This window comes from Anastrepha obliqua, chromosome 4, assembly GCF_027943255.1.
Source record: "Anastrepha obliqua isolate idAnaObli1 chromosome 4, idAnaObli1_1.0, whole genome shotgun sequence".
NCBI classification, from domain to species: Eukaryota; Metazoa; Arthropoda; class Insecta; order Diptera; family Tephritidae; genus Anastrepha; species Anastrepha obliqua.
The window spans coordinates 29,476,049-29,499,750 of record NC_072895.1 but is presented as its reverse complement, the minus strand read 5'-3'; the positions used below and the strand labels follow the sequence as shown (position 1 = coordinate 29,499,750).

The following is a 23,702-nucleotide window of genomic DNA, read 5'->3' as shown; positions in this document are numbered from 1 at the left end:
ATAATTTAACTCGGTGGTCATAGTTGTTGTTGCTGCCATCAAAGGTTTGTGCGCTGGCGGGCTGGTTCTTGCCGCTGTTGCCTTTATACATAAATTTAAAAATATTTACAATACACATGTACATACGTAGACACATGTTTGTTTGCTTATAACAGATTGTTGCGCTGCTCCATTACCTTCCATTTGTTTCTACAACCACTACGGACGGCAGCAACGACTCCTGCTGCCATTACGAACAAATTTGAAATTCAGTTGAAGTTTTGCTCTCCAACGATACGCATCGTTTGCCTTCTCCGCTGGAGCTCGTTCAGTTTTTTTGCGTCGAGAATATTTCAAGTGCATTGCATTGCCGACCACCACCCATTCCCAACACTTGATCACATAAGAGGATTTTTTACACAAAAAACAACAATCGCAACAACTGAAAACAATAAGAAAATATTTATTTTTAAATATTAATCTTTTGGATAATACAACGCAAAAGTTAAGGGTTAACAGCCTGGCGGAGCAGTTTTTGCTGAATTTGTAAATTTTATTGTATTTTAAAAAGCTCTACGCGTGACAAAAGCAACAACAACAATGACTAACATCAGGGTAAGCTAAGTGCTGAGTGCATAAAAAACTTGAATAAGTAAATGATTGGGCAAATTTTTTACTCGGTGGTGCTAATAATTATCGTATTTGTGTGCTTTTAATTTTTTTGTTTGTTTTTTTTTTTGTTAACGAAAATTTATCCTTTAAGGATAATCAGTTTTCACATAATTAAAATGAAATTTAAAGAAGTTTCAAAAACAAAAAAATGGATTTCGTCCCATTGTCGTGCTATTGCTTTTTTTGGCATCACACTTTTCGTGATGACGTCGAGTCGTGCCTCCTCTATTTTGGGCGCATGCACACGCACACACACTGCCTACTTGTCTTTTTATACTAAAGTTGCGCATGATGGCCACAAGGGCTCAGTTTCTCTACACCTCGTACATATGTATGTATGTACATATGTATATTTATTTAGGGCAAAAGCGCGGGTGGTTTACATTCATGAGCAAATATGTGTGTACATTTTCTTATCATTGCTTCCTTACCATTCAGGTAAAAGCCGCATGGAGCTGATGGTGAGGTGTTGCGTAATTGCGTTCATGAAGAAGTCGTCTTGAATAGAAACAAACTAATTTTATGAATGTATCTACATATGTTTGTGTGCTTAAGATTTATTTTCCATACTTAAATGCATTACATAAACATTTATAGAAATTTGCAATTCTTGACTTTCGCCATATTCTAAATTTACATGTAGCTACCCATTGAAGTGCAAAGCAAGACTTGAAATTATTTCTTCCGATTCTCAGAAGTCATTATTCATTCATTTGCGTGGTGTGCATGTTTGTAAATTCTATTATTTTAGTTCTATATATTTTTTAATAGATTTGGCATTTCATGCAGTCATGTCACATGTGCGCACATATACTATACGTATGTATGTATGTACGCGCCGATTCATTTCCAAGCATTTATTGCGTGCAGCATGCATTAATGCATTAAAGTCGCTTCATTTGTATTGAATGGCATAAAATTGCAGCAATTAACTTGTCCTGCAGTACGACGGGTATGCACTTTTATATATGTACATATACGTAGGTTCACACATACATCCATACATCCATAGGCAGTTGTTATCACTGCGTGTCTACGTAATTGCAACGACTGCCTGGTTCTAAATGAAAAAAATATGCAGTTTGTAATTTTTAATAGATAATGGAAAACTGCACAACTACAAGCAAATCGAAAGTGTTTTCAATTTAGTTTGTATGTATGTATAAGTGCAGATGTATAGACATCCATGCACTTGAGGAAAAATTTTATTTGTTATGTAACCAGCTATAATAACACAATACATACCTACGATTTTAGGCTCAAATAAAATTAAATTAAAGTAAGATAAATAAAATAAAGAGAAGCACAAAATAATAAATTAAAGGAAGGCACAATAAAATAAATTATATTAAAATTGTATAAAAAAAATTAACAAAAAGTAAACCAATTAAACTTCATTCTAAATAAATAAAATAATAATACAAAATAAAAATATATTTAAAAAATTACTACAAAAAAGGCATAATAAAATATATTAAAAATATTAATAAATTAAACTTAATTAAATTAAATGAAATAAAACAAAATAAAAATATGTTAAATTTAACCTATAAAATAAAAAAATTATGTAAAGTACAATAAAATGAATTAAATTAAAATTTTATAAATTAAATCAAAGTTATATAAAAAATAAAAAAATAGAAAATCAAATTAAACTTAATTTTAAATAAATAAAGCAAAACTAAACAAAATAATATATAATAATAATAATAAAGATGTTTACACAATCCGTCAAATTCGATTATTTAATATACGAATTTTATATAGAAAACAAAATTAAATACTGAACAATATAATAAAATAAATTAAATTAAATTTGAAGAATAATAAAAGTTTAAACAAAAATAAATACAATAATAAAATGAAATTTGAACAATAATAAATATAATAATGTATTAACTAATCATAAAATTAAATTTAATTAAAATAAAATGAATTAAATTAAATTAAAATGATATAAAAAATATTTTAGTTAAAATTGAACTTAATTTCAAATGAAAAAAAAAACGAAATAAACACTTTATATATATGTATTTAAATTACAATAGTTTAAACAATAAAAAATTAAAATAAAATTAATAAATTAAATGAAACAAAACAAAATGAAGTAAAAATAAATTAAATTAAATTGAAGCAAAATACAATAAATTAATAAATATTAATAAATTGAAGTAAACTTAATTAAATTAAATCAAATTAAAAAAAATCAAACAAAATAAAAATATATATAATTTAAAACCATAAAATTAAAGTAATTACTAAAACAACACTAAAAACAATAAAATAAACTAAATTAAAATAAGGTTAAGTGAAATGAAAATAAATAAAGTACAATAAAATAAATTAAAAAATATTAATAAATTAAATTAAACTTAATTGATTTAAATGAAATAAAACAAAATAAAAATCTATTTAATTTAAACGCAGAAGTGAAATGAAGGTAAAAGAAAGTACGATACGAAGAATTAAATTAAAAATATAATATATAAAAAAGTAAAAATAGTAAATTAAATCAAAATTAATTTTAAATAAAAAACAAATAAAGCAAAGTAAAAATATGTTTAATTTAACCTACAAAAAAATCCTATAAAGTACAAGCAAACAAAATAAATTAAATTAAAGCAAATTAAATAAATTAAAATAAAATGAAGTGAAATGAAATGAAGTGAAAAGAAAATAAAATACATTAAAATAAAGCATAATAAAATAAATTAAAAAATATTAATAAATAAAATTAAACTTAATGAAATAATATCAAATAAAATAAAATCAAACAAAATAAAAATTGGTTTAAGGGTTACATATGTATGTACGTCCAGCAGCGCCAAAAATGCGCTAAAAGAAAAACTGTTTTTAGAAGGGATAACAATAGAAATAAATATAAAAAATTTATATACATTATTTATTAGTACTTAAACTTTATAAAAAAAATTATTTTAATTTTTCCTTGCAAAAATTAGTATATAAAAAAACACCTGACCCAAAGTAAAATGAAAAAAGTTGCTTCACAGTCTGCATCATTTCTGCTTGAAATGTTGACGGATCTGTAAGAAGTAAAAAAATTCTTGTAAAATAGAGTTGTAGTTATAGTTGTCGAGCCGGATTTTTGAATTTCGAAAAATTTTGCAATTTACGGTATTATTATATTCTTAAGATACTCTACTTTCGAATTATCGAAAAAAAAAATCGATTTTTGAGAATTCTGGACATATGTAACCACTTCATATAATCCCATAAAATTACCAAAAAAATTAACTCATTAACTAAAATGAAATTAATAAAAATATTTTTTTTTGTATTCTATATTTTTTGTCTTTTTATTTTTTTGTTTTTTTTTTTACTCTTTTTTTGTTTTCTTTTCTGTTTTTTTGTTTTTTTTTTCAAAATGCCTTCGAACTTACAGCGATTGTTGTTGTTGGTATATCACCGTCCTCTACTGCGTTGAATTGTATGGCCACTAAAGAAATTCCCTCCTCTCCTTCTAAAAATACTCCCTTCCCAGCACTACTTTCTGCATTACTTCGGAAGAGCCCAGAACAGTATCCGTAAAGGGCAAATTCTATTCACCCACGTCTGGGTCCACCGTATTTGTAGCCAGCTTTTTCATGCTATAGGCTCGTCTTCTTCTAGTTCCTCTAATATAATATAATAAAATAAAATAAAGTAAAATAAAATAAAATAAAATCAAGTTAAATAGAATAAAATGAAATTAAACCAAATAAAATACAATAAAATAAGAAAACTAAATAGAACAACATGAATTCATTCGCTTTGCACTCCGGTCGATAAGATTTGAAGAGCCGCTTCCTTCTTCATATTTGCGCTAACTACAACCCTTACGAGTTTCTCTCATTTAAGCCCCGTTGTAAAATTATAAACACACAACCATTCTTTTTTATCCCTCATAGTTCAAACTACAACAAAAAACATATAACGCAAACTTTAATAATATGGAAAATTTTTTGTTTAATTTCATTAAAACTTTCAACTTTTTAACCAGAATTTTTAGAATTTTTCTGAGTATGCAGTTTTTATAGTTCGTTGAATTTTATGAGAAATGTATAACAAAGTGTAAGTTTCAAGAAACTAATAAATACTATTGATTTTTGAAAATTTTTTTGCGCTGAGGGGTCGCACCTTTTCTTCCATACAAAATGCATGCTCAAATTTTTTTTTATATAAACGAAAAAGCCTAGCTTCATTAGCCTTAAAAAATTCTACATACATTTAGGCATGGAATACTACTATTTTCTATAATACTGTTTTTATACTAAAATTTTTTCGAGTGCGTACGAACAAAAGATTTATAAGGATATGAAAATTAATGAAAATTAATTTTTAATTTTCGCTACTCAAACTCCATTGCTTGTGCAAATCATCTGCCTTTCGTAGAAGACTTATAATTGTAGATACCTCGATTGTTTAGGAAACATAAAATCTGCTTATGTGGCTATAAATATGGGTTCAGCTGTACTTATGGATGAATTTATATACCTACTAAGAAATATGTATGTGGCGAATGTCGATCTCAGGAGTTGAGAGATTTTTTAATACAATTTCAACACCTTAGCAACACTTCAGATTCATAAAATACCTATTCCATATAACCATTTAGTCCAATTTTTGGAATATATTTTTCTCGCAAATACCTTGGGATAACTCCAGCGGCACTCTTTAAAATATAAACTAAAGATTAACAGACGAGAAAAGCATTCTTCCTTTGATACTAATCCCTCATTCCATTTCCGCTAGAGTTTTTCTTGGGTACCTGGGCGTATCTACTTCTTTGAAAAATTGCCTGTCATTAAAGAAAAATTATCCTTCATAAAATTCCTGTGAAAGTTTCACCAGCACAACAAATCTGCCATTCACTGCCAGTTCAGCGGCAAGCGCTTCAGTTGATTAATCGTGTACGAATGTATGTCTGTATGTATATATGCACGAGCTGATGTATGTATGTACGTACCTGCTTGCATGCGTTATTGCCTTGCAGGCGTTGCATTTATGGATCCAAAGCTGCACACGTCATTTAATACATACATACATACATATGTATGTACATATATGTAAGTAAGTGCGTATATATTATATGTGTGTGCATACTCCTACCTAAGAGGGAAAACGACGAATTGATTTTTTCAAAGCACCGATAAATAAGGAATATTTAAAATCGGTAAACATTTCCCCGTATTTCATAGTTTGTGCTAAATTTGATTGGTTCCTGGTACGTTGCTAGCTGTGGAAATGATCAAATTATAGAAAAGTTGTGTTTTCCAAAAGCGGTTGCCCGTCGATAGGCGGGGGTAAATCTTTCATTGAATTTTCTGCATGAAAAATAATTATCTTTTTACTTTTATTTTCCGTTTTTTTTTTTTTTGCTTAAAAATAAAATTTGTTAGCTCATTTTTAGTTAGTCCTTTTTCAAATCCCTTTTGAGGCATAGCCATCGAAATATTTGTAGAATAACACTTTTGGTTTTTGGACCTCGATCATGAGCGGTCTCGACCTTATTATTTGCAAAACCACCGTTTTCACCTAATATGGATGGCTCCGGCCGATTTTTCCACTCGTCAAACTCAAATTGTCATTTCGAAGCGCTCGTTTTTAACCGATAAAATACATAAACGAGAATTCGCGGCGGTTACTGAAATCGATTCCGAATAATGTTTTGATGAATGGCTTACCCTTTGAAGCTGATACAATAAATTTTAGTGAGTGGAAATGACCGGCCTCGCCCGTCAAGATTTTCTGTATTAAATTCGAATTTGATGGGCGTGGTTCGCAATATATTTTAATGTTTAAAATAATATAAATTTCTTTAAACTTGTAAAAATGAAAATAATAAAATCGATTTATCGATGATTTGACTTTTCGCTTTTGATTTCTCGGATACACCGTCGGAATGCTGCGATACATTCATATGTACTCGTAAGTTTACATACATACATACATACATACATATGTATAATATATATTTACCACTCTACTCTCGCCTTCATGCGTTTAATTTACGACTACCTTGCTGAAACTTCGTCGATTTCATTGCGAATTTAAGAAAATCATCCGATGCATTGGAAACAATGCAGTTACAGCAAACCGGTTTTCTTGGCTTAGTTTTTGTATGTTTTTGCCTACATACATAATTATGTATGCATGCCTATATGCATGCATATGAACGCGCTCGTCGAAGCATTGGAGGCGCGTCACGGAATAAAAACACACGAAGGCAGCACGAAGACCATGGACAACATCGCCACTTTTCAAAACAAATACATTTACCAACCTATACTAGTACTCGTGTGTGTGTGTATGTTTTCCCATGCTTATTTACGTGTAGACATGTGTTACACCAACAAATTTATAAATAAAAAGAGAAGTTGCTATTTAAAAATATTGCGATAGTTTTATTGCATAGTAAACAAATGTGTTCCAAAATTGTGTGCTTTTGTTTGTTGTAAACTACCTTAACTTGGATTGACAGAAATCTAAAATGATAACACATTCATTTGAAAACAAAAGCAAAAGAAAGAAAACGAAATGTATAAGACAACTTGAAATCTACCTGAACATACATACATACATTCACACATATGTATGTCTTTTTGCATTCTTAACGGAAATGAAGTTTTCGGCGAAGCATTTTTTGTGCAAATAATCGATAAAGTCGTGGGGAGGCGATTAGATAGGGCTGAGGCCAGTAACATTTAAATTGTTGTTATAAAATGCTGGCAATTAATTTAAATTAAAAAAATTATATAAATTATAATCTAAATATAAGTAGACCACCTGAAACTTGAGAACTTGCAGCTACTCAGTTAAGCTCAAAACAATAAAAACGCGACCAATTACCACGTTTCAACTATTTTTTGGTATTTGTTTTTTGTTTTTTACAAAAGTATTGTGCATTCTGCAACTAAAATCATATAACTCAAACCTCCAAACTTTGTATAATATAAAATGCAAAAAAAATTTAAGAATTAAAAAAAAAAACACATCAAAATTTCCAACTTTTTTATACATACATATATAATTTTTAGAAAAATTCTGAGTATGCAGTTAGGTATGTACATAAAAAATAAAAAATGTATGTATGTACATACATGTGTATGTATAATATATAGCTTATTCAATATTAGTGTAAGCTTCTAAGAGGCTTACAATTCTAACGCCACTGAGAATTGCTCTCGCGATACCATTGAGATATTTAATACCTAATCCCATGTCGATGGGTCGTTCGTGTCCAGCCAAATACGTTGAGAAATCATGAATTTTTTATGAAACTACTGCTCGGTGCATGTTTCATACCATTTGTTTATGATAAAATATTATTAAAATAAAGAATGTGGAAAAAATATCTTCGGATATGTTTAGTCAAGGCTTAGAAATTATCTTATGAATTTTTTCTAATTTACTGTTGGCGTTATATGGTAGAAATAAGCGCGAGACCGAACGAACCATCGGCATGAGATTAAAGTGTCAAATGGAACGACATGGGATTAGGGTTAAATATTTTTTACAACCATATTATCTTCAATAAATTAGAAAAAGAGTGTTTAGTTTATTGATAATTTGATATATTTTAACTGTTCAATAGAAATAATTGTTTTATATGATTTATTATTTGATTTATTTTTATGGTAATATGGTTTTTGTTGTAGTTAGAAAGTACTTATAAAATACTTTTATAAATACATAAAAAATTGAATACAAAAAACTTAAAAAAAATGTTAAAGCTTCGTAAACGTCGCGCTGCTATTATTTTGAACACAGGTGTATGTTAAGTCTGAATTACTAAATTTCGACTTTTGATTTTTGTATCTGGAAATTACTTCCTTAATAGTTTGCTTATGTTCAAAGTTTCTGATTTTCATTTGGATTTTTCTGAATTTTCATTCTCCCTAAAGCACCCTAGTAAGGAGACGAACAAAATAAATAAGTATAGTCCCAACCGATCGGGGTGTTACGGTACTAGCCAGTACTCAGATTTAAAAAACCCCGCTAATTTCATTTCAATATGACCGCTGGAAATAGATAAGGGGGAACACCACTGTGAACGCGTGAAAATGAAGTGATTTTCATGATTTTTTTTATAAATAGGGATGATTATTCGAGGATCGGACAAATTATAATTTATTTAATATATATTCAACTTAACCTACACAAATTTTTATTAAAAAATATTAAAAATTACAATTGTTATTAATATTAATGCAATGACGCCATAAAGAACTGATGCATCCTGGTGGCCACGATACAGCGGTGAAAAATTTTCTGAAAGCAAAAAACCAAAAAAATTCTTAATATATATTATACATCAATAGCTATCGTCGTACATGGCAGTTTTTTTTATTTATTTTTATTTTTTTGAGAAAATGGTGCAGGTTTGAAAAATGAGTTTGTGTTTTTAACGTTTTTTTTGTTTTCGAAAGGCTTGAAAAAATATAAATTTTTGGAGTTTTTAAAAACGGCTAAGTTCGACTGTAGCCAATACATGTACAAAAATTAAAAAAAAAAACATTAAAATCGGTTCATAAGTCTTCGAGAAATCGAGGCCACCGTGTTCAGAAAAGTCGTTTTGAGAAAAACGCGTTTAAAGCTTTCATTGGCCGTTGTAACTCACTACCTGCATTTATTGTATTGGGTATTACTTCGTCAATTTTCAAGATTTTTAGTTAAAATTTTTGAATATACATATTTTTGAATATACTATAATATCTCCTTTAAGAAAATGCAAAACTTTTTTGGAAAAATCACAGTGCATCTTCACAGAAACTCTCTGGTATCATTCCCTAAGATAACTTTTTGGAGCGCAATGCCGCATTTCACACAAATTGTAAAATATTACATAGGATTTTGTATAATACATCCTTGACAAGTTTTTAGCCGAAGCTTTTTCATGGCAAAAATATACTCTCGTGGGAGTTTGCCATTATCTACCTAGAGCGAGCGCTCTTAGACAAATTCTTTTCGATATTTTATGTCAACATTAGACCTTTTGCATCATTCGACGGAATAGTCCACGCGATCAAAAATCTTTCTTACCCACAAAAGCGATATAGTCCGCGAGATCAAAAACTCCCTCTTATCACCAAGAACGAAATAATGCGCAAAAGATTTATTTTTTTGTTTGTTAAAATTTCAGGAAAATAAATAATTTTGGTAGTCCTGTAAGATTCTTTTTCAGTAGAGCAAACAGTAAAAGTCGGCGGCCGCCGTAGCCGAATGGGTTGGTGCGTGATTACCATTCGAAATTCACAGTGCGGTCGTTGGTTCGAATCTCGGTGAAATCAAAATTAATAAAAACATTTTTATAATAGCGGTCGCCCCTCGGCAGGCAATGGCAAACCTCCGAGTGTATTTCTGCCATGAAAAAGCTCCTCATAAAAATATCTGCCGTTCGGAGTCGGCTTGAAACTTATAGGTCCCTCCATTTGTGGAACAACATCAAGACGCACACCACAAATAGGAGGAGGAGCTCGGCCAAACACGTAACAGAAGTGTACGCGCCAATTATTTATTTTTTTTTAAACAGTAAAAGTCTGACCGACTCAAGGTATTTTGAGTCGATCGCTCTTTTCGAGCGGTGATGCAAAAGGGTTAAAGATCGAGGCTACGATCTGCTAAGGATCTGCTCTGTCCGATTACAATCGATACGTTTTGCCTCTAAGTCATTGAAATAAAAAAATATTCAAAATTAAGTATTTCAAAACTATTCAACCAAAAACAAGTGTAAATTATTGAAATATTCATATTCCGATTTCTTTCGATATGGATTGAGCTTTTTAATTTCTTCCAACTAACTTAAGAAATATGTTTTATACTGTCTATTAAGGGTGGGATTATTTTCGAATAATATTCGAATAAACATTATTCGAATAAAACGAATAATACTATTCGTTTCAAATAATTCGAATAGTTCATTATTCGAATACCTTACTATTCGAATACCTCACTATTCGAATAGTTTACTATTCGAATACCTCACTATTCGAATACCTTACTATTCGAATACCTTACTATTCGAATACCTCACTATATATTCATTAACATCAGGGAGAAAATGCTTTTAAAAATATAAAAATTACATTGGCCCTTCTCATGGTGCATGCACTTGTACATAAACCGATTAGTAGTCCGCTAATCTAAATAAATATTTACCAAAAATATTCGAATAGTGAAGTATTCGAATAGTAAGGTATTCGAATAGGAAGGTATTCGAATAAACGAATAAAAAATTCGAATAAATATTATTCGAATTACGAATACCTCTCGAATAAAAGATTTTATTATTCGAATAATTTTTATTCGAATAGTCCCACCCCTACTGTCTATCGACCCAATTCTACACTTAACATGAACCAATCACAATCCATGCCATAATTTCAAGATGATTGGACCAGTATGTCTGTTTTCTTTTTTTTTTAATCGTACGTTGCAGAGCTATGAAAATTAACGATATAATTGGCCTCGCTTTAACTTATAATTTGATTAACACATTGCCAATCTTTGGTTTCAAAAGCATGGCTCATCCATCCATCAACATCCATCCTTTGCGCTTTATGTCTGGTTTTCATTTTTCCAGCTGTGCCATTTTTTTTTTTTTTTTTGAATTTTTAATTTAGAAACGACCACTTGACGAAGCTGCCCAAAACAGACTTATGAATGAATGTTATCTGGATTGGCAAAAGTACAACACATTCGAGTGCATACATATGTACATACACATGTTTTTCAAATTAGATAAGTATTTAATGGAAATGATGTTTCCCTTTTGCCATATTTTTTTATTTTTTTTTTCGTAATTCACTAAACCGGTGATAAGATACGCGATTAATTGACTGAAATATACTCGTAAGTGCAGCTTTCCAATGGCATAATAAATCACAACCGGAGCCATTTAAGAGTTATAAATTAGTTAGGCATTTTTTTCGCAAAACTACCCGAACCGAACAGACTTTTCTAACGGTCATAAATAATGTTTGTTTTATTTGCAATTCAGCCGCTAATTTATTGAACCCCTAAATTATAACTAAAATATCAAAATCGACTCACACTATAGACTTTTTTTCTCAATTTCTTTTTCTGCTATTTTAAGTAGCTGATGTGTTGTCCTGACAAAACCAAAATTTAGTTGGGCATTAAAGCAGAGGAAATTTGTGAACGAATGTTGAAAGTGTATAAGAGCTTTTCGCCGTCAATTAGTATAGTAGAAATATACTTAGGTTGCTGAATTGAAACGTGATCGTACAAGCCTTGAAGACGATCCCCGTCAAGGGCGTCCAAGAACAGCAGCAGCCCCACCAGAAATCGTAGAAAAAATTCAGGATGTCGCATCGGAAAGTCATTGAGTGGCTGGAGCAGATTTAGTAGAATCCCTAGTCATGTTGTTGTTTGTAGCAACAATACTAAACTCAGTCAGTGCAATATAAATCACCGGTCGTCTTCATTTAGCTAATTAAACGATAGGCCCAGAAAACTTGCTGTTTCAACAGGTTGGTTCCAGAGGGAGAGGGGTGTTAGATGAGTGGGTTTGATGTGACATGTGAAAAGGTGGTTAGTGTCGTGCGAGGTGCCTTCATATGCTGGGCATATGTTTGGTATGTCGGGGCCAAATCCGGATAGGATAGGTAGGAGTAGGTAGGAGTTTAACCTGCTACAGTATCCAGATCGTAGTTGTGCCAATGGCAAGTCATCTCATTGGCCAGTGTAAGCAATATTTTGACTGAAGTATTGGGTTTCACAAAACTCTGTGCACAATGAGAGCTAACGATGGAACAAAAAAACCCTCGAAACTTTCTCAGCAACATTTAGAGCCTTTTCTGAAAGATAAAGTCGACTTTGTGCATCGATTCATCTCCATGAATGAGATTTGGGTCTATCACCACGATTCTAAATCAAAGCAAGAGGCTAAAGAGTGGTGTGACTCTAGTTCTTCGGCTCCGAAACGAGTTCGTGCTCAGAAATTGGCCAAGAAGGTGTTAGCATCAGTTTTTTAGGGATGCAAAAGGAATTTTGTTTGTGGCAAATTGCAATTGCAATTGTTATGTTGTTGTTGTTGTTGTAGCAGTATCTTTGCCCTGTCAGTGTTATGTAAATTACCGGTCGTCTTCGTCTAGCTCATCTAACGGTAGGCCCAGGAAACTGGCTGTTTCGACGGGTTGGGTCCAGAGGGAGAGGGGTGTTAGATGAGTGGGTTTGTTGGGGCATGTGAAAAGGTGGTTAGTGTCGTGCGGGGTGCCTTCACATGCTGGACATATGTTTAATATGTCGGGGTCGATTCTGGATAGGTAGGAGTTTAACCTGCTACAGTATCCAGAACGTAATTGTGCCAGAATTACGCGGGACTCTCGGGGAAGCTGGAGCTCTTCATCTGCGATGGGTGGCGGTTGGACTCCGATAACGGCATTCGGGGGTCGGGAGCTTAGGAAGGTGTTAAGGGTCTCCCGATGGATGTCGTTAATGGTCTGTCTGTATACTGTCTGATCCTGGAGTGGTCTGTCTGTTTTGTCCAGGATCTCGTCCACGTAGTTGAGGAAGTGTCTCCTGATGTGCCTAGGAGGTGGCTCGGGCTCGAGCAGGTGTCTGCATGGGTGAGGCCTGCGGTGACACCCTAGCAGAAACTGCTTGCCGAGCATTTTGTTGTGCTCCTTAACCGGGAGCATGTTAGCCTCATCGTGTAGGTGTTGAATTGGGGACATCAGGAGACATCCTGTCGCGGTCCTTATGGCAGTATTTTGGCAGGTCTGTAGCTTCGTCCACTGCGTATCACTGGTTCCAGGCGACCAGACAGGCGCGGCATAGTTGAGAACCGGTCGGCCTATTGCTCTGAAAGTCGACAGCAACATTTCTTTGTCTTTACTTTCGTTGCAATAGCGGTTGTGTGCGCTGAGAAGGAGAGCAAGCTGTCGAAGGTGACTCCCAGAATTCTGGGGTTATTTACCGTCGGTGTTGGTGTGTCGTCGACGTGTACCTGAAGTGGCAGCTTGACCTCCTTTGTCCAGGTTGTAAAAAGGGTCGCCGTGGATTTAGTGGGAGAAAGTTTTAAGTTTCTCGCAGTGAAGAAGCGAGAAAGGCGGGCGAGGTAGTCGTTTATCTTAGAGCATAGGCCATCAATGTCATTGCCCGACGCCATTATCGAGCAGTCGTCGGCGTATGAGACCAGTGAGACTCCCTCTGGTGGCTGGGGGAGTTTCGAAATATAGAAATTAAAAAGCAAGGGTGAGAGGACACCACCCTGCGGTACTCCTTGCTTTATTTTTCTCTGTTTAGAGGTTTTGTCTCGAAATATCACCGACGAGTGACGACCATTCAGGTAGTTCGCAGTCCACCTCTTCAGCCCTGGCGGGAGTGTCGACTGTAAAATGTCATCTAGTAGCGTGGCGTGGCTGACTGTATCGAAAGCCTTTTGTAAGTCCAACGCTACTAGGACAGTCCTCTCGCAGGGGCTGTTTTGGTTAAGTCCGCGGTTTACCTGGGTGTTTATGACGGTGAGTGCTGTGGTGGTGCTGTGCACTCTACGGAAACCATGCTGGTGTGGGGCTGGAGTCAGGTGTTGTGTGAGGAGTGGGAGTAGAAGGGCTTTAAGTGTCTTCACTACTGGGGAAAGGAGAGTTATCGGACGATAAGACTCCCCTTGGTTGGCGGGTTTCCCAGGCTTCAGTAGTGGGACCACTCTCCCTAATTTCCACTTATCAGGAATAATGAGAGTGGCCATGGACAGATTGAAGACCTTTGTGAGGTATTCTACTCCCAATGGACCCAGTTTTTTCAGCATCAGCATGTTTAGTCCGTCGGGGCCAATGGCTTTTGATGGTTTCATTCGTTTGATGGCCCCCTGAACCTCGTCGCTGGTGAAAGTAAGCGGTGCACTGTTGTAGGGCAGTTTGTGCAACCGTCTGGTGGCACAACGTTTGGATCTGTCGACCGGAGGATGCAGTATAAATTGCCGGCTAAAATAGCTCGCGCATCTCTTCGGGTCCGACGAAGTACGACCGTTGAAGGTGATATCCACCTTGTCGTTGTGCTTCGTCGGGTTCGACAGGGACCTTACGGTGGACCAGAGCTTGCTCACACCAGAGGTGAAGTTACAGGACTTCAGATGCTCTACCCATTTGGTCCGCTTATGTTGGGTGACCAGTTGCCGGATCTCCGAATTGAGATCCTTTATTCGAGGATCCCCGGGATCGGCCTGGCATAGACGGTCACGCTCGTTTGCCATAACGGCTGCTTCGGCTGGGAAATTGGGACGTAACTCCCGGATCCGTCCAGCGGGTATGAAGCGAGCCGCGGCGGCTGTGATCGCCTTGCGGAGTGCGCGTTCGCCTGCGCGCACATCGGTGGGAGTGGGTAGAGCTGCGAAGATGTCCTCGGTAAATTCCGCGAATCTCAATGCAATTGCAATTGTTATCTTTAAGATCAGTTGAAGGAAATAAATCGTGAAAAAAATACCCAATGAAGGAATTGGAAAAAAAAAATTATTTTTCATCAGGACGATGCGCTGTGTCACAAGACTATTCTGACGTTCCCACGACAGTCGGTTTAAAATCTGGCCAAGGAGTGACACTTCAGCAGCATTTCCCCGACATACCGTGGTTCACAGCTTATTTGATGCAGCCAAAAAAAAATTTTTAAATATCAAATATACTTTATGGTATTTCCGTTACAGAAAAAATCGTATATTTTTTTATTGTTAAATAACATTTTTTATTTAATAGCAAAAAAGGTTTCTTCATAAGAAAGATATGTCAAATTAAAATAATTCAGTTACAGTTTTGAGGTCACAGCTTAAAGGATGCACTAAATTAAAAGTATTCAAAAAACACGAACACATTAATTTTTCGATTTCATGATTACGGCTAACACTTAGTGGGGCATCTCTTTTGATTCAGAACAGCTTTTAATCGGGAATTCATAGATTCTATAAGTTTTGCTGTATAATCGGAACTAATTTTATCTCATTCTTCCTGTAGTGCCCGTTTCAGATCAGAAGTATTAGAAATATTATGGTTTCTTATTTTATTTTCCAGCACTGACCACAAATTCTCAATAACGTTGAGATCTGGACTCTGTGCAGGTGTCTGTACTATATGTGGGCAGTTCCAGATAAGCCAAGTTTTTACAATACCGGACGTATGCTTGGGAGCGTTGTCTCGGTAGAACTTAAACGAATCCCTAACGCCCATTTTATCCGCACTTTGTACTAATTTATCTTTTATCAGATCCAGATACATCTCTTTATTCATGTTTCCTTCGATAAGTGTTAAATTTCCGACGCCTGAATGGGACATGCAACCCCATACCATCACACTGCCCCCGCCGTGTTTAACTGTAGAGCGCAAATTACTGGTTAAATTTACTTTCATCCGCAAAAACAACGGACTTCCAGAGCGCAATGTCTTTGTTCAAATGTTGTTCTAAAAAAGTATTGCCTGCATCAAATAAGCTGTGAGTCACTGTGTAAGGGGAAAGTTTCTGCTGCTACAACAACAACAATTATTATTTTGGCAATGGCTAAAATCCATGTATTCACCAGATTTAGCCCCTAGCGACTTCGACCTGTTCCCAAAAAAAGCTCAGATTCTCATTTCAGTGATTTGTTTCCTTGTTAACTCCTCTCGGGAGCATAGGGCCTTAATAATACTTGTCTTGCGTTGGTTTGGTTAATCTATTTGATTTCTGACAGGGTAGGTGATTAGCCTGCCGCTCCTTCAGTGCTTGAATTCATAAATTGGAATTTCGTTTGACCAAGTCTATTGATATTCAGGGAGACTATACTGAATAATAAAATGTATTTCACACCATAAAATTGAGTTTTTCTTACTGAACCGCAAAACTTATTTAACAACCTAATACATAATAAAATCTTAGCTTGAAGTGACTTGAAATTCTCGTTGATTTGTGAATCATGCGCAACTTGAGCAATCGCTTATTGCCAATTATACGCGCCGTTTGTCATGTCAATGCTTTTTTTTTTAGTCCCATGCACTTATTTATAATCATTTAAAAATATGAAATAGCGTTTCTTTTGGAGAGCTCTTATTTTCTGTTTTTTTTTTTGTTTTTGTTTTGTCGGCAAATATTTTGCGAGTCATTCATCAGTTTCAGCTGGGCGGCAAAGCATTGATAAGAAGGAGCGAGTGTTTGATAATCTTTTGCAGGGAATTGTGCGGTCCGTCATAATTAGTCGCATTATTTGCTAAATGTTTGCATATGTACATATGTATGGGTATGTAATTAGGTGGCTAACGGAATTTTAATGGGAAAATTTTAATTTCAGAGCAATTACGAGTATTGCATTGAGCGCAATTAGCACAGCTTTCTTTCTACTTTTGTTTTTAATGTTTTTTTTTCTAACAGCCAATTGATTTTTATTCAATTCAATTTAAAATGTGTACATATGTATGTGCATATGCATGTGTGTAGGCATATTTAGAGTGAATGTGAAATAAAGGAATTGGTGATATAATCAAATGGAACTCAAAAAACTTTCGCTAATATTTTATCAGCTTGCACTCCACCAACAAAATTATTTACTTATTTAAATATTAGAAGAAACATTTTTATTTGTAGCTGTAGATCACAAATCAAGCTAACTTCAAAACCCGTTGACAAGTGGAACAAGTTTTGAATTTAATACACATACATATATATGTACGTGTTAACCCTCCGTTGGACACATTATTGAAAACCTTCAACTGGGCACCCGAGTCTGGCCTTTCTTTGTACTTGTCGAGGCCTTATGCTCCCGAGAGGAGTGAACAATACATAAATCGATAGAAAATTAAATTTTACGAAGCTACTTGGGGGCTTAAGTCGTAAGCTATAATAGAAATGCGAGCATGTTAAATTCACGGAAGTCGAAAAAATCTGACCACAACCGAATGTCCAACGGAGGGTTAAGAGAATGAATGATTTGCTGATAAGCACCAGTGTTCAAAATAATAGGAGGGGCGTTTTAAATATTAAAAACAAAATTTTTTTTTAAGCTCCAAACTCTGTACGAAATTTACAAGCATTTAACAAATTTCAGAAAACAAAAAAAAAAAAAAATTCAAAAAAAATTAAAAAAAAATCTAGGTATGAAGTTTCATAGTGCAAAAAGTGCAAATTTAAAGTAGTTTAAGCTCTCGGCGGTCGTCATAGACGAATGGGTTGGTGCGTGGCTACCATTCGGAATTCAGAAGGAACGTAGGCTCAAATCTCAGTGGAACACTAAAATGAAGAAAAAGTTTTTTTCATTGATTTTTTAATACTGAGTTGAGTTTATGATAAGAGAAATTAGTAGTTTTGGCCATTTGTGCCGATGAGCTTATGATAAGAGGAATAAGTAGTTTTGGCCGCCATTTGTGCTGATGAGTTTACGATAAGAGAAATGAGTAGTTTTGGCCGCCATTTGTGTTGAGGAGTTTATGATAAGAGAAATGAGTAGTTTTGGCCGTTTGTTCTGAGGAGTTTATGATAAGAAAAATTAGTAGAGTTGGCCAATTATTCTAATGAGTTTATGATAAGAGAAATGAGTAATTTTAGCTATCAGTGCTTGATTACTTTTTGATAACAAAAATGCGAAGTTTGATTATTAGTGCTGAGAAGTTTATGATGACAACAATGAGGAGTTTAGTTTCCAGCAGTTATTACATTGTAAGAATAAAAATGATTAGTTGACTCGCCTTTTAGAGCATAATAGATATATTTCTCAGTTATAAGATATTGCTATTGGTAAAAGAGAGATAGAATATCACACCGACTCGTGAGACACGTGTAACACTGGCACAATTACGTTCTGCATACTGCAGCAGGTTAAAGTCCTACTTATCCAGGATTGACCCAGACATACCTAATATAAGTCCAGCATGTGAAAGCTCTCCTCACGACACTAACCACCTTTTCACATGACCCACTAAATCCACTTATCTAATACCCCTCTCCCTCTGGACCCAACCCGTCGAAACAGCATGTTTCCTGGGCTTACCTTTAGATGAGCCAGAAAAAGACGACCGGTGATACACTCTACACTGACGGGCCTTCTATTAAAATTCTAATTAAAACAACAACAACAACATCACACCGACAAGGGAAAACTATCCCATGGCTAGAACAAAAACGTGTAATTTAATGAGAACAGTGATGATGATAATGTGAGTGCTTATACGATAGTCAGCTGTCTTGTAGAAAATTTTTTCTCGCTAAGGTGTAGAGCTTTCTCATCCATATATGTATGTAACTCTTTGTAAATTTTATACACAATTTGAAGCTTTGAGTTACAAACAGTGTACTCTCTTTAAGCGTACACCTAAAGGACTGAAAAATTTGTCGGCTTGTGTGTGGTGTGCGCTTGTGAGAAAAGTGTAGAAATAGTTAATATATTATGGGAGGGTTACGGTGTTATGGGAGGGGTGACCGCTCAAGAGAAACCAATTAAAAAAATGCTTAAGGATTTCTGGTATGTACAGAAAAAAGTGTCCGCTTATGGGAGGTGTTCGCTCAAGAGAGATGACCATTAGGAGAGAGTCCACTGTTTATCGTTTTTGCTGTAGAATGCATTACACTTCTATAAAATCATAAAAAAAAATATAAAAAAATAAATACAAAAAAAATTAAATTAAAACTTGGTGGTTCATCGCACTTCTATTATCTTGAAATGATAAATATTGTGAAAACTAAAATAAACCATATTTAATTTTCGCCACAGATTCACTACAAAAGCACACACAACTGTTACATCTGTTTATGCACAAAACAATTCTTAAACAACAAAAATTTCAGAGAATTCTCTCTCAAACAGAAAAATATCAAAAAAAAAGGCATGATTCAATTATACAAGGTTAAGTAAAGTTTGACAACTGATTTCGGATGCTACTTAATCCATTGATGCAATTTGGAAGCAAGGGAAAAAAGGGAATAAGTTTATCCCCTTTCTGAAAATGTAGTAAAAAATTGAAAAAGGTCGTTGTAAGCCATAGAATAATTTTATGTTATTTTGTAACTGGTACTTAATTATTTATATTTTTAACTTAACTATTCCCATGGATTTGTGTCATATATATATGTATTTTGACCATGCATCGGATTGGAATCTATATGTGCCACTTGTAAACCTACACTGAAGTAATAAATAAAACAAATAGTGGAAACTCTTAACTCTTATTTCGTCACGTCCGCTAATCATACATTTGATTTTTTAACGAGATTACCTGCAAAGTTACAAGTATAAAATCTGTGTTAAAAAAGATAAATTTATATATACGCAGAAACACAAGTAGACGCCCAAACAATAAAAGCGTAGCTCCAATTATAATCAAATTGAGCTCTGCTGCAGATCGCTCTCAACTGCTGAAAGCTGTAGCTAAATTCTGCAAAGATAAGAGACGAGCACTTTCTCTTAGTGATGTCGGCGTCAGTATTGAAGGGAAGCTATTTATCCACGAATGTCTTACAAGAAAAAATCGCGAACTAATGCGTTTGGCTATGCAGTATAAAAAGCAAAGTCGTCTAACGTCAGTTTTCTCTGTTCGTGGGCAAGTGTTTGTTAGAGCTCGACCCCAAACTGATGTTATTTTTTTTTCGCCCGAAAAAAATTTTTTTCAAGAGTTATCGGCAATTTTGTTTTTCGGTTCAAACTCGATTTTTTTTAATTATATAAGAAAAAAAAATTTTAAATGCCCATAACTTAGTCAAAAATGAACCGATTTTAATAATTCTGGGTTCAAAATGATCGTAATTACTTACACGAGCGACTTCATGTAGAAACAATTGCAAAGAAGTAGTTAAAAAATTTTTATTTTGCAAAAAACAAAAAGTGCGAAACAGGTTTTTTACTCAAAAATTCATTACTCAAAAACAACTCATTTTAGCTACTGGGCATTCAGCTTAATTGAAGTTTGAGGTGTCCTCTTGATTTGCAAACCAAGTCTTTTGGATGTATTTTGCGTCAGTGACAGAGATTACGTCAGTCATATTGATCAGCTTCCTATGGCTGGAGTTTCCGACCACGAGTTGATATTCTTATCTTACAACATCCAGTTCAACAGACACAACCAAGTAAAGGAGATTTTTTTTAGAGGCTTTAAGCTTATTCAGCATGATCTCTTAAATAAGGAGGCTGCCGAGCTTAATTGGAATATGTGTCGGTTATTCACAACAGTGGATGAAAAACTGCAACATTTCAATGCTTTAGTCATCTATCTATTTGATAGGTTTGTTCCGATGCGTAAAGTTAAATTAAAACTTGTTAGATTACTCATTGTTCCTCATGTATCATACGCTGAATTAGTATATTGCAGGCTTGATAATAATTCGAAGCAAAAATTGCAAATCGCTTTAAATAATGCAGCGCGTTTCGTGTTTGAAAAAAAATCAAATAAATTGAAATTGAAATTGAAAGATGCGAAAGTCTAAGCAAAATGGAATAGGCAAAACAGTATTGCCTGCTAATTTTTTCAGCAATTTTAATTTCTACGCTTTTGAGTACTTTTTCATTAGAATTTGCTCTGAAATAAAAAGTAGCTTTTCCAAGAGGACAACACGGATTTATTAAGTAGCTTCAAGATGGCTAACACAGGGTGAAATTAGGCTACTTACATCACCTTTAATTATTGCTTCATGAAAAAAAGGTATATGAACGCAAAACCAGTAACAATTCGCCAGTTTTACGAACAGCTGATTAAATTGTTGGCAGAAAAAATCACAAAAATTAAAAATGTTTTCATTTGAGTTACCTCGTATAAAAAAAAAAAAAATTAAGTAAATAAAATGCAAAATAACGAGTTTCGGAATCACTTGATTTCATTTTGCCAACAATAATTTGTTCCATTTTATATTCGCTGTCAGATGACGAACATTCCATTAGCAACTGCAATTCGCAAATTTTAATTCGTCGTTGTTGTTGTAGTATCATAAACATTCCCCATACATGGACGGGGAATGCTGCTGGAGTGACAGTCCCCGACCGGATATAAGCCCGGGTCGTTGCGATTCGTAGAACCGACGGTCATGGGAACGAATTTGAAATCCTGTTTGTTTTTATTTTGCGATCAGCTGTTTTTTCACTTGCAAATTCTTACAAGTAAAAATGTATAAAGTAAAGACTTACAACTTCCCCTCAAAACGAAATGTCACTTTGCTCTCTCACTTTCCCCTACTTTGCAAGTTTTTTGGGTACATGAACACCAAAACATTCTAATTTGCAGCAATTGTTCTATTAGCTTCATGAACAGACCTATTAACTATACATATGTATGTGCATATATGCATCTACATGCATACATACACACCTATATTGGTATGCCTTTCGTTTCACTTCTAAAATTTTCCTTCTTCTCTCCCACAGAAAGCCGCTTCTTCTCTGCAAAAACTCTTCGTTTGCGGCGCCTTGAAGTATGGCCAGCCTGGTCATTCCATACTCGCCAACTCTGGCAATGGTTATGCGAAATACTGGTGCCGCGCCACAACCACTGAGAAGCTGCCACTTGTGATAGCCACACGCTACAACATTCCCTTCCTCTTGAACAAGCCTGGCATTGGCAACTATGTGCTGGGTGAGATTTACGAAGTAGATGATAGGATGCTCACATCGCTGGATAACTTGGAGGATTGTCAGGACATATTCAAAAGGGAAGTGCAGGACATGAACATTGGTGTGGGTGAGGGGTAAGTTTTTAATTCAAGTTTAAATAATAAAATAACGAACATATTAAATATATTTCTACACTTTTTTTCATATACTCCATTAGCACCGTTCCTTGCTGGGTGTATTTGTTGCAGAAATATCCCGAAAAACTGCTCTCACTGCCATATCTGTCCAGTTATGAGAACAGCGCCTCACACCCATACGTAATGCGCAATCATCGCACACACAAGCATCCACCCCAAGAGGATCTCGCCTACACTGCCGCCTAACAACTGTACTAAGAAGCACAATAAACAATTTATATTTAGGTGCATACATACATATACATATGTACATATATGTATGTATGTACATATAGCGCCTGCTCATTAAACATTTGGCCAATTGTGTGATTAGCATTTACTTACTGTGAACTTGTATTACATGGAATGCTTATGTGTGCTTGGGTCCACTATTTTTTCTCGGCGAGTAGGGAAGATCTAGGAAGACAGAGGAGCAACTTATGAAAATTCTAATGTCGATATTTAGCCGAACCATAGTAGGAGTAGTCTTTAGTTCTAGCCATATAAAATGTATTGTACGTTTGTGTGTATGTACTTATGTACATATGTATGCACATAGCCGTACAAGCACTAAAAAGATACCTATCGTCTGGTCTTCATATGTAATGTTGCCTAAAATCTTTTAAGTGAAAAAACAAAAACAAAAAAAAAATGCGTATTATGAAACAATAATTTTAAGCTACATATTTTTGTGAATAAACTGTTTGATAAGAAATATAATATATGGAAAACAAGTTTTTGGAAAATAGATGAAAGTTTTTGGAAAATAGATGAAAAAGTTTTTGGAAAATAGATGAAAAAGTTTTTGGAAAATAGATGAAAGCATATCGCACCCTAAATACAAAAGGGTCACAACTCAAAATGTTCCTTCTGCTCAAATATGAACGAGACGTTATCAATAAAACGGTCCGCGGATGACATATGGCAAAAATAAATTTTTTGTTTTTTGGTAGGACTGTTATAAGCTTACATGGCAAATTTCAGCGTGATGTGTCACATAGTTTGTTTTCTGTGCTACTGTAAATAAGTCAAGCTCGAGTGTGGCAAATTTTGAGTTGTGACCCTTTTGTATTTAGGGTGCGATATGTTTGTATTCATTTTAAGGAAATACACTATGACAGTTGTTATTGTAGCAGCCTAAACATTGCCCATAAATATTAGTTTCTGGAAAAAGAAATCCATTTTCTTCTCGGTAGATGGCTGCAGTGATCGATATCTCGTAAAGTATCGATCAAACAATTGAAAGTTTAAGCGCGTTGTCAAGGTGACATTTCACACAAAATAAAATTATTTTGCTGTTTTTTGTTTGTTCCACTCATTTGTGCAGAGAACGTAAATTCATAGAGCAAGTTCAGTCCTGGCGC

General features: G+C 34.3%; 1 protein-coding gene across 1 annotated transcript; it reads left to right on the top strand.

Moving 5' to 3' along the window:
• The first annotated feature begins 241 nt into the window (after nt 1–241).
• LOC129245643 (troponin C-akin-1 protein) lies at nt 242–23,086 on the top strand. The gene is made up of 3 exons (XM_054883947.1): nt 242–594; nt 21,977–22,296; nt 22,380–23,086. Exons 1-3 carry the CDS (start codon nt 580–582, stop codon nt 22,543–22,545), a joined length of 501 nt encoding a protein of 166 aa, XP_054739922.1. The 5' UTR covers nt 242–579; the 3' UTR covers nt 22,546–23,086.
• The last annotated feature ends 616 nt before the right edge of the window (nt 23,087–23,702 follow it).